At 40.9% G+C, this 13,006-nt stretch overlaps 1 protein-coding gene across 1 annotated transcript in view; it reads left to right on the forward strand.

The window, feature by feature from the left end:
• Positions 1–7,396, forward strand: part of LOC131096172 (interleukin-6 receptor subunit beta-like) — a 30,981-nt gene extending 23,585 nt beyond the window's left edge. The window contains exons 13-15 of the mRNA XM_058044454.1: positions 813–909; positions 2,858–2,921; positions 6,920–7,396. Coding sequence (XP_057900437.1) covers positions 813–909; positions 2,858–2,921; positions 6,920–7,396 — 638 coding nt within the window. The remainder of the gene's footprint in view (positions 1–812; positions 910–2,857; positions 2,922–6,919) is intronic.
• Positions 7,397–13,006: the final 5,610 nt, after the last annotated feature.

Genomic DNA, 13,006 nt, shown 5'->3' on the forward strand with positions numbered 1-13,006 from the left:
GTGTGTCCTGGTGGCCAAGAAGGCCAATGGCATCCTGGGGGCATTGGGAAGAGCATTGCCAGCAGGTGGAGGGAGGTGATCCTGCCCCTCTACTCAGCCCTGCTGAGGCCTCATCTGGAGTGCTGTGTCCAGTTCTGGGCTCCTCAGGACAACAGAGACATGGAGCTCCTGGAGTGGGTCCAGTGGAGAGCTGCAAAGCTGTTTAGGGAGCTGGAGCACCTTACCAGCGAGGAAAGGCAGGGAGAGCTGGGCCTTTTTACCATGGAGAAGAGGCAACAGAGAAGGGATCTCAACAATATATACAAATACCCTAAGGTGAGTGTCAGGAAAATGGGGCCAGACCCTTTTCTGGGGTGCCCAATGACAGAAAAAGAGGCAATGAGCATAAACTGAGACACAGGAATTTCCACCTGAACATGATGAACTTCTTTACTGTGAGGGTGATATTGACCAGAGAGGCTGCAGACTCTTCTTCCATACAGATACTCAAAACCTGCCTGGATGCAATCCTGTCTCACCTGCTTTAGGTGAACCTGCTAGTAGGGGATTAGAATAGATGAGCTTCAGAGATCCCTTCCAATCCCAACCATTCTGTGATTCTATGATACCTATATAGCTTAAAAATACAAACCTGAAAAGCCCACACTCCCCTGAGAACACCAGCTTTAGTTTTAACTAAATTTTACTTAAATTCCAGAACAATGTGTAAAGTTGGCTTTGACTTCTCTTTGAAATATTTCTCTCATGAAGTTAATAAGGTCTTTCTGTACTTAACGCCATAAATCTGATTCAAGCTTTCTGTTTCCCATCAGATAAAGGAGAACTTGAAGGTTTTGTGATTGGTCTTTGTTTCAGCATGGTACTCATTCTGGTTTTTGCACCTCTCACTTGTTCTCTTGTGATTAAAAGGTAAGAACAGAATGTTGGCTGGAGTTGCTAGCAGCACTCTTGTTTTGCTTAGCTCTGAGTTTCATGACACCAGGCCTTTCTTGTCATTAAAGGCAACATAACTCAAAAAACGCACAACACCAAAAGCACCACAGTAATCTCACAGTGAGAGCAATAACAAGCCACTATAAGCTAATTTAAATGGTAAAACAAATTTGTAAAAAATCTGTACTCTTTAGATTTTGGTTCCTTTATGTGACTACCTCCTGTCACAAACACTCTCAGAAAGAGACGGGACCATTTCTCACACTGGGACATATGCTACATATATATAGATAAAGCATGCATTTGATAAATTTTATCTAAGATGTTTCTTGTAAACACATTTGGATATTAAATTTATAAAGTATGCATATAAGCACATAATGACAAGGAGCAATAAATGAGTAGGAACAAGAGAGAATAATAAGGGTGACTGTATGTTCTGGCAATGGTCCTTTTATTTTATGAAAAATTGGTTTCTGCAATAATAAAGTATTCACCCCCACATAATAATCTGAAGTACAATATCCGGAGCATACACTATGACTAGAAAGTTTGCATAGTAATGGGTTCCAATAATAATTTTCTGACAAACCTAATTGCATACAACCACTTATGTTACTATTTGGTGTCCTAGAACACTACCTTCCCTTTTACTCTTCTTCACAAAGCACCAGCCTCAGCAGCTGAAAGCACAACTGCTGAAGGACAGTTGGCACAACCTGTGGCTTGTGAGCCACACAGCATGACATAGCCTGCTTTAGCTTTTAACACTTGTCCTTGCCACTGGGAAACAGACTCTGCCTTTTCAGATTGTATTCTAAGTTGCACTGTGTCTGATACAAGAGTTTTGGCAGGAACTTCTGAGACTTACCTAGTTTTGACCTAGAATAAACTTTATTGTGTTCAGTATAAGACTACACCTCTTTGTCTGGACTCAATAGGAAAGAAGAAAGGGGGAAAAAAGTAAAACAAAACACAAAACAACCAGGCAGCACCCAGAAGCCCAGTGTAGCCATACAAAATAGTGCTTAAATTTGTACATTTCTAGTAATATTGAACATTTGAACTGAGATAAAGGGTCCCAGTGATACCCTCGTCTCAATTGCCTTCTTGATTTTTAAGAAAAGGGTCACCAGCCAGCCAAACACCCATCTTTACAGGATCAGCAGGAGATTCAGTAACTTTACAGCCACAGTTTTCACCTCCAACCACAGCCTAAGCAGAGGCAAAGTACCCTAAAGCTAATGAAGTCTAGCTTTACTTTCAAAACAGGAAAATACTGAAACCAACACTAAGGCAGAGTGTTGGACTACTTAAAGTCTCAGCCTCTCTTACAGCTTTGTTGAGGCTTTTTTTATGGAGGTGAGATACTGTATGTGATAGCTCCCAGAAAGAGCCAAACTCAAAACAATCAGGAAAGAGCAGGAGTTGTTTGTCTCCTTAGAGCTTCTTCCAGACTACCGGTGCCATTGCACAGGGGCTGAATGCAGAAGCATTTGTTTTCAGGGGAAAGGAAACTTTTAAATCAAAGCCCAGGAGCAAATACTTACTAAAACAAGCTTTGTTTTTTATATCCCAAAGACCTCAAGGAAGATGGAGGATTTGTGGAAATGACAACAAATTAGATGTATAGAAATATTAGATATATAGATTAAAAGTACAGAAAGAGACAACATTGCCAGTACTTTCACAGCTCCTTTGTCATTAAATAAGAATGTTAATCATCACTAACTCAGTATTTCAGTATAGACAACCAAGTTTGTTCTTCAGCTTTTAATTAGCATTATGCTTAAATGTCTCTGTAGAACACCTTTTTTATAGTTAAAAAAATGTCAATATGTTATGTATGAACAATAATTAATTTAGATGCATAGGAAATGTCAGTCATCTAACCTGATGTTAAATGTAAAGTACTTCTTTACAGGCTGAAAATATCATATTGGCACAGTGTGCCCACCCCAGGAAACAGCACTGCACTCCAGGATATGGTGAGTACTCTTCTGACAGCATGAAAAAAATACACAGGGAAGATCTTTGATTAAGCTATAGTGCTAGTTATCTGTCCTTTGACACTTTACTCAAGAGAATGTCTAACATCAACTGCTTGGAAGCCAGAGTAATATTCAAAATATAGGATGGGGATAGTTTCTATTTAGGCATAGGCTGTATACACTGTAAAATTTAATAAAGGTCTCAGACTGTTTTTGAGTACATTGTAAAGCATTTTTAAAGACATGATCCTTAAAAGAACAAATCAAAGCTGAATGGAGGTAGATGGAGTCTAAAGAGAGAAATTCAGAGGTTTTTTGTCCATCTGGACCAAATTTCATGGGACAAGCCAATTAAACCTGAAGCATCTTCATTATTTTCCTTACCATAAAATGAAGTGCCATGAAGTCTAACCATTAACCAGTCAGTTTTCACCAACTCAAACTGATTATTAAGTACAAGTTGTTCAAAATACAAAGTAGTGGATTGTGGCCTAATTCCAGAGAAGTCTAATGAGAGAGGCCATGTAACATGGTGTTTTCTGAAGTCTGCTTCTCAGCTTGCCTCCAAAGCAATCCAGGGGCTCTGTCTGGCAGCTGGTGGCTGTCTGAGGAGCACCTACCTACCTATAGGCCCCAAGGTTCAGCAGCATGCTCACATCTTGCCCACAGCTTTCCCCTTTATTTTGCTAAGTATACCAGAATTTCAGTACTAAATAAGCAGGAAAATCAGCTGCTAGGAAAAAATACAGCTATTAGAATCAACTGCTGGAGACCACATTATCCACTTTTGCCTATTAGTGGACTTATTTGTATCTTCACCTCCTTGCCTTCCCACTTTTAGCAAGATTTCTGCTGCAGTTTTTGTGACATCTGATACTAAAAGTCCTCCTTTTAGAACACATAAGTTCATCTCGTAAGTCTCAGACCACCTGTGATTGTGGTTTTGTATCAGGAATTCCTACTGCTTTCCTTTATAAATCTCTTTTTCTGGAAGACTTGAACTTAAGTTGGCCCTTGACAATCTAGCAGTTCCTCTCACAAGCTTTAACAAGCAGACTTCTATCTCATCAAATTTTGGGCATTGGCTAGGTAGGTATCTAGTGTCCAGAACTGGGATACAGAGTGAACTAATCAGAAACAGTATTTCAGAAGACCCTGATAGTCTGCTGATAATCAGAAGTTTTGCTGAACATCAACATTGCTTCCTGCAACAGAGCAAGTAGGAATTTTCATATTCCACATCAGGACTTTCTCACTTGCTTTCTTCCACCTAAATGCAGCTAAAGAAGTGATGAGTTCAGAGCTAGTCATCAGATAGCCATTTTGCAATGAAGAAATGCAAGTGAAACAAGCTGAGACTGCATGCTACAGAAAGGATAAGTAGGTTTTACGAACCACAGTGCCATTTTGACATAAAATGCATAAAAGCAAAATATATGAATTAAAAATGCCTTTAACTTTTCTTGCAGAAGCAAAGAAACTGTCAAAGAAAATGAAGTTTGTATTAACCATGCCTGGTAGATAATATTGCAATGTTCATAACATGTTAGACACAGAAATACCAGACACCAGATAATCGTTTGGAAGAAAGCAGAAAAAGCACTATGTCAGGAGACAGTACAGTAAACAGTTTAGCAGATACATTGTCTAGAATTAATTTGGTAATCTGAACAATTAATGAACTGTGGAGAAAGGTATTCCCCAAATAGGTAAGGCAAAACAGCGGCAGGGAGCAAATCTTGCTATATTCTGTACATTCATTTGATTTCTAGTTGTTCCAAGACTGAACCACATCAGTTTAGTTGAGCAACTTAGCAACTCATGACAAAAAATACAAAAATAATCCAAAAAAGACAGCAAGACGACTTGTTGTCCAGTAATCCAGGGGATTACTTAACAAAATATAAATCATACATCCCATGGTACAGAGCAGCAGGAGGAACTGAAGATATTCTCATTACAGAGATGAGGAAAATGAACTGTGGGCAACTAAAATGTCAGTCAGTCACCCAAACCAGTCTCCGGGTCTTCATATATAGCCAAAATTCTTCAAAGATGCTTCTTCTTCTTTGCCTATTGCCTCTTTCAGACAGAATCCTAGCATTGCTATGTTGTTTAGAAAAGACCTCCATGATCATCAAGTCTAATCATTAACCAGTGCACCAATGATCCATGTCTCCAACTGACACAGGAAGACCTTTTCCAAACACTTTCAGGGATGGTGAATCCACCACATCCCTGGACAGCCTGACCACCCTTTTTGAGAAGAAATTCTTCCTAATATCCAATCTAAACCTTTCCTAGTACAACCTGAGGCCATTTCCTCTCATCCTGTCACTTGTTACCTAGGCAAAGAGGCCAACCCCACCTGGCTACATCCTCCTTTCAGGCAATTGCAGGGAGTGATAAGGTCCCTTTTTTCCAGGCTGAACACCTCCAGCTCCCCATTAGACTTGTGCTCCAGACCCTTCCACCGCTCTGTTGCCCTTCTCTGGACACACTCTAGCACCTCAAAGTCCTTCCTAAACTGAGAGCTCAGCACTGGACAGGATTCCAGGTGTGGCCTCACCAGTGCCCAGCACAGGGGGACAATCCCTGCCCTGGCCCTGCTGGCCACAGCATTGCTGATCCAGGCCAGGATGCCATTGGCCTTCTTGGCCCCCTGGGCACAGCCTGGCTCATGTCCAGCTGCTGTCACCAGCACCCCCAGCTCCTTTCCAGCCACTCTGCCCCAGCCTGTGGAGCTGCCTGGGGTTGTTGTGACCCAAGGGCAGGACCCAGCACTGGGCCTTGTTGAACCTCTCACCATTGGCCTCAGCCATGATCCAGCCTGCCCAGATCCCTCTGCAGAGCCTCCCTGCCCTCCAGCAGATCAGCACTCCCACCCAGCTTGGTGTCACCTGTGAACTGACTGAGGGTGCCCTCCATGAGATCACTGGTGAAGATGTTAAACAGGACTGGCCCCAGTACTGAGCCCTGGGGAACAGCACTGGTGGCTGAACACCAGCTGGATGTAACTCCACTCACCACCCCTCTCTGGGCCTGGCCATCCAGGCAGTTTTTTACCCAGTGAACAGTGCACCTGCCCAAGCCAGGAGCAGCCCATTTATCCAGGAGAACTCCGTGGGAAATGGTACCATGTGCTTTACTAAAATCCAGGTAGACATAAAACCTATTTCAGATTTGGTAGCTTTGGAATTTGGACTGCTCTGCATAAAAAAAATACGATAATGAACATACATATCATACAGATCTTTATTAAAAAAAGGCAGAAGTTAACCATGTAGTGATGTCTACTTATCCCATTACAAGTGAAAAAGAGAGAGAAAAAAGAATTATTTGGTATTCCTGAGACTTTGAAGAACAACATTCTCATTTCTCAGTCAGATCACGACTTGTAAGAAGAAAGAAAATAAAAAACAATGCACACTTGCAAAAAAGCCCATTGTAAACAAGTTTAGAGCAGGTGGAGACAGGGAGGTAGGGGGGGAAGGAAAGAAGAATGTCTAATAGCTATACCAGCCTGCTCATAATTTAAAAACCATTATGGCAAACACAGAAAAATCTAGAAGGAAAATAAGGAAGCTTGGTTTTACCAACAGTTCTCCATTTAACCATCCAGAATTTGCAAAAAATTTATTATCCCAGGTATACCCAGATCACAGCATGGCATGAAGTTTAATAACAAATTGTTCATAGCAGCTGACAGCTTAATGTTTTCTGGCTGCTGTTCAAATTTCTGCCTTTTCACAGTTATATATTTGCTAAATTTTTTGAAAGCTGTGTTCTCAGAACAGCACATCATGAGGCTTACATTTTATCATCACTAATTTTGGTGTAAAGTAAACATAAAAGCAAGAAAAACTGATTAAATACTATGGGACCAGAGATGATGGTCCTTTAAATTAGGTACTTTCAGTTATATTTCTAAAACCAAAGATGTGCTAAAATGGATTAATTAGCATGTTATTCTTTTTTCTTGCTTTCTCCCACAGACTAATTGGAAACGCATTTCAGGATCACTGCTTCAGGCCCTGTCAGACAATGATACCACCAGCCTTTTTGTCATAGAGCATGAATCAAAGGTTCCTCTGACCCTAGATCTCTCCATAGATGGTGGAGAAGACAACAAGCATGACACCTGCCAGTCAGAAAAACCTAGCAATAGCATAGACATGAGTCCAAGGCATGAAGAAATCCCTGCAGAAGCAGTGACAAGTGAAGAAGACACCATTTCCACGGAAGTACCACTCTTGAGTGACTATGCCAGCATGGAGTTTAGTCAGAAAGCCCTGATGGGTCTGGCAATGGGCACACCTGAAAGAACTGCTCATCCTCGTCTGAAAATGGAACTAAGCAGTAAGCCAGCACAAACTGTGCAGAAGGTTTTGTTTGCTTCCCAGGACTACCTCAAACAAAGCCAGGTGGTACTTCTGCCATCTGGACCAAATTTCATGGGACAAGCCAATTAAACCTGAAGCATCTTCATTATTTTCCTTACCATAAAATGAAGTTCCAAATCTTGTTGTACTTCAGTGGAGCCACTAGGACCATATGGGACAGTGAGCTTGTGACAATAGCTATCTCCACTATAGTAACTTTCCTTGGTGAAATAGATTGATTGTATTATAAGATTAGCTATTTCAACACAGTCATCCAGTGGAAAAGTTCATCTTCACACAGCCAAAACCTTTAGGGACTTACATGAAAAATCTTTCAGTAAAGTACCTCTTGCTTGATATTTTGTTCCAGGGCATTCAGGAGCCATTCAAGGTTTCCACTCTAAGCACAATGTCATTGTAGACATCAGAAAAATTCTCTACTCACTTTGACCAGCTTCAGATCTGATTTCCAGATCCAGTAAGTTCTTCACCAAAAAAAAATTACAGCAAAAGTGTCCACCGCTTCAAAGAAGATCTCCAGTTGGTCAAAGCCGGTCACAGAAATTAGTGCAAATCTTTCAAATTAGGAATCTAAAGCTTGCTTATTGATCCATGAAAAACCCCATTAGTGCTTTACATTCCAGAACTTTACACCTTTAGTCATTGTAGATAAATAGTGCTGTGTAAGTGAAGATGATAATAAGTTTCATTAACAGTATTGGAGTTGTTACTTGTATGAAATTAAGGCTATTTCCTCCTACAATTGCCCACACATTCAGAAAAACCCATCCAAAATTTGTGATGAGGTGTAACTGCAGATATATTTTCACACTGCAATGACAATAACTGTTAAACAGACTTCAGGAGCTGAAACATGTATTTCAAGTACCCATACCTCCCAAGATTGCCTGGAAGAGGAGCCACTAGAATACAGGGGATAAAAGGGTCTTCCTCAATATGCTGTCTATGTAACTCCATCATGTATCTCCACAATGCAAGGAGTCTCGACCATTTTCAGGCTTACAAGAGTTTCTCAGTCATGAACTCTCCAAGCATTAACGGTCTGCACTTATTGTAGAAGACCCAGTTTATTGTTGTTGTCTCAAGTTTAAGGAGTATTTTATTAAAATTGCTTTGTGGAGAAAGAAATTGATCAACTGTATCATAAGCACCAGAGAATCCATAGATAGATATTTTAAAAAAATTTCTCATTAAAAGTGAAGGATGATTGGCATTCACACAAATATTTCCACTCATACCAGGCAGCATGAATGATAGAATTATAGAATAGCCATGGTCACAAAAACTCAGAGAAATTCCATATCCCCACTTCATTGATTCAGTGAGAATCCAAAACAAAACCTAGTTTATTCATTTTCCTTATTTATATTCACTGTCTCTTTACCTATATCTCTCTATGTCTGTTAAGACCGCCAGGAACAAACCTGTATTTCACTGTGGGTTATGCACTGTATTTTTTCTTAGCACTTAAAATTCCTTCTTGTCCCACAAAGCAATGTGCACTCATAGCTGTTAAATCTTGCAATTGAAACAAGGGGTAAGAGAAGCACACCCTAGAGACTGCACAACTTTGGACAGTCTTTTAAATATCTTTCTTCTTTTTCTGAACTTTCTGGTGACTTTGCCTAATTGAATTTAAGAGAATGCAAATGATCCTGCTGTTAGTGGAGCTATTTTTACCGATAATATCAAGTAGTGTTATTGAAATGCTGTTACAGACAATGAGGTCCTGATATATAATCTTTATCAAGTAGTCATTATTTGCCCTTTTCCAGAATAAAATAATTATCCATGCTCATTACTTACAGTATTTATTTCATTTCTGGCCAAAGAAACTTATTTTTCTGGTGCATACCTTCAATAGTTTTACTCATCCCTGTAAACACCAAATTCTTCTTTTTGTACTCTGAACCTAACAAACCAATACGTATTATTCTGTTATGGATAAAATATGTATAAAGTAAGCAAGTAGAACCAAACCAAAGCCTTGTAAGCAGTTCCAGTACATGAAACATGAAACTCAAGAGACAGATTGGGCTTTTAACCTGGTGATTATCAACTCCACTCTACTAGCCATTGTCTGACATCTTATTATAGACAATTCATATAGCAGAACAGGAGAGTTCCAGCCATGGACATTAAATAGAAGGCATAGATGCATTCTACTTTCAGTTATAAAGTTCAAAATATATGTAATTCTTAATTGATCTCATTAGAGCAATATTTGCACAATGGCCATAAATATTACATTTGGGAGAGTAAGAGATACATATAAAATCCTGGTGTGGAGATTGGAAACAAATTCAAACCCCATCCCATTATGATGTATACTTTGGGAGCAAAGAAAGAACCTTTTATGTGGAGAGAAATAGAAAAGCACATTTACTAAATAGTTTCATGGAGCCAAAAAAGGAGGTTTAGTTGGAATAATGTACCTACTCTGTGATACAAGAGACATACCATGTTCAGGTCTTCAGGTCAGGGAAATATAGATGTCTGTGGTATGTGTTTTTGGTTGGCTCTCCTGTGGAGATTTTTATTTCAGTTAGAATGGTCTACAACAATTATCTAGCTGTACTCTCTGACCTCTTCAAGCAGTTTAAAAAACAGTGACTGCAGAAGCCTTCTTACACAAATAAACATGTAAGATACTTGATTCCATGTGTTATAGTACTGTTCAAGTGGTTAGTGTAGTGTTCTTAGCATCAATATTCTTAGCTTCAATATAGGTTATGTGGAGTGAAATTGCAGATGTGAAAGCTCAGGACCACAAAAGACAAGGTATTTTATAATTAAATTTTTGCTGCTTTTCCACTGTCAGCATAGCTCTGGATGATCACTGTCAGCATTAGTGAGAATTTAGACATGGTGAAAGCTTAGACAACTGTAGACCTGGAAGCACGTCATCATCATGATTTATAGCATGGGATATTATACTGCAAGGTTACAGTACTTTATCATTCTATATTTACATAAAAAGGAAAGTAATACTCAGTCTCTAATATAGCACAAAGCTAGGTTAGTATACATGTATTTTTCTGGTATCCAGAGTAGATGTTTCTTCTTGCATGAGGAGTTTTTATTATTTTTAATTTTTCATATTTTTAATTTAGTGCTTAAAGTCAGACTACACTGCAGTAGTTAGCTCTGAAAATTAATACTGTATCAGACACAAAATAAACAAGGACTCACCCTGGAACAGGAGATTGCAGCAACAACAATACTGTAGAGGCTTATTCTGCATAAGTGAATAATAATGTCTACCAAATATCTACAAATTCCCCCAAAATCTAAGCCTTTAAGCTCAGAGCCTTAACCCTTTTAGCCACTTTTATGGCACAATAGTATCTGCATTTAAGCAGAGCTGTCTGGAAAGCAGAGAACACAGGGGCATCCTGTCAACTCAAGTCAACTACAGTTATTGCTACAAAGATTGTCAAATAATGAAGCCCTTCATGAAAGACCTCTGGTTACAGAAGATACTCTTGGCCGAATGCCACAGGTTCTTGGCTTGCCTGTTTCTCTCACTCAGTGGCACTATGTGTCTGCCGCCTGAATGAGGTTAAATGTGTTCTGGTACAATGTTGATGGAATTTGTATGAACCTGGAAAATGAAAATAGTGACACCTTACACCACTCACTTTGAGCACTGTTTGTAGAAGACTGCTAAGACAAATCACTCCATGCCAGTGGTGTTGGGATGGGAATAATCTTATCCTCATATCTATTTCAATTCTACAGCAGAAGCACCAGCTTGATAATAAAACTAAAAACAACCTGCTGTGCTAGAAATGGTCATTTCCATCACCCATCCTCAGAGACCCCTCCAGTGCTTCACAGAATCACAGATCAATGAGGTTGGAAACCTTTAGGATTGAGACCAACTGCAAACTTAATATGGCCAAGCCCACCGCCAAACCACATCCTTAAGTGCCTCCTGGGATGGTGGCTTAACCAGTTCCCTGGGTAGTGTGTTCCAAGGCTTGACCACCCTTCCTGTGAAGAAATGTTTCCAGATATTCAATCTAAACCTCCCTTGGTGCAACTTGGGGCCAATCCTCTCATCCTGTCACTTTTTACCTTGTTACCTGTGAGAATACGTAGCATCCCATGAACTCTCTCTCTTTAGTGAATCCCCAAGCCCTCAACCCTGGAAACATTAACTACTTACCATAGTCATCCCTCCCAAAGGGAAAAACAGACTCCCCCATGGTCTTGGCGTCACAACTTCCTCTGGTTTCTCATTCCCCTGCCACTGCCTGGGTACCCCTGGAGGCCAGGCCCCTCTGCCCAGCCCTCTGCTCTGCCCCCCACCCCTTCCCCTTTATAAAGTGACTGCTCCACGGGGTTCATCCTCTTTCCCTGCATTTGCCTTCAGATACTGTGTTATTCTGCTGGAATAAAACCTTGCAAAAGAGCCTTTCTTGCTTCTGTTGCTGAGCCAGCTGCAGTGAGTGTTGAGTGGAGGTTAGACTGCATTGCCTGAATGTTAACTCAGCTTGTCTTTTGACAGGAGAGGCTTGCTGGGGACAAGAGATAGGCAGCAGCGCCTACCACTTTAACACCCAAATTTTAAAGAATATACTGACCCTCATCTCACTGCAACATCCTCTCAGACAGCTGTAGAGAGTGACAAGATCCCTTCTCTGAGCCTCCTTCTCTCCAGCTAAACATCCTCAGCTCCCTAAGCCACCTCTTGTAAGATCTATGCTCTAACTTCCTTCCACAAAGCTTTCCCCAAGCAAATTGGTGGGCTTATTATTTTACCAGAATAAGCCCACTAAGGAACTACTCTGGACTTGTTGAAGCGCCAGACACAGGAAGGACAAAGAAAACTTCTGAAGAATGACGGGCAAAGCTACAACCATCACTGTCAGGAAAACAGATTAAATGGGTCCAGGTCCTTACTGGAGACACTGGAGTCTAGGTAAGCTGGAGAGTAGTAAATATGCTATTTTACCTGAAAATTTACAGGCTGCAGACAGTTTTTCATAGATTTATAGTTTTTCATAGATTGCTAGCACAGAAGTGGATAAGAGAACAATAAAAAAAAAAAAAAAAAAACAGAACAATATGTATTCTCTGGCCTTTCCCAAATAGCAATTTGGGGATGGGCCCAGAGAGTGGTGGCAAATGGTGCTGCATCCAGCTGGGAATCAGTCACCAGCGGTGTCCTCCAGGGATCTGTGTTGGGCTCAGTCTTGTTTACTTTCTTTTCTGATGATTCAAATGAGGGGATTGAGTCTACCACAGCAAATTAGCAAATGACACCAAGCTGGGTGTGAGTATTGATCTGTTGGAGGGTAGGAGGGCTCTGCAGGGAGACCTGGACAGGCTGGATAGATGGGCTGAGCCCAACAATCTGAGGTTTAACAAGACCAAGTGCCAGGTCCTGCACTTTGTCCACAGCAATTCCCTGCAGAGTTACAGGCTGGGAACAGAGTGACTGGACAGGGGCCAGGTAGAAAGGGACCTGGGGGTGCTGGTCACAGTGCCTGAACATGAGCCAGGCTGTGCCCAGGTGGCCAAGAAGGCCAATGGCATCCTGGCCTGGATCAGCAATGGTGTGGCCAGCAGGGCCAGGGCAGGGATTGTCCCCCTGTGCTGGGCACTGCTGAGGCCACACCTGGAATCCTGTGTCCAGTTCTGGGACCCTCAGTTTAGAGAGGATGTTGAGAT

Source organism: Melospiza georgiana, chromosome Z (genome assembly GCF_028018845.1).
Source record: "Melospiza georgiana isolate bMelGeo1 chromosome Z, bMelGeo1.pri, whole genome shotgun sequence".
NCBI lineage: Eukaryota > Metazoa > Chordata > Aves > Passeriformes > Passerellidae > Melospiza > Melospiza georgiana.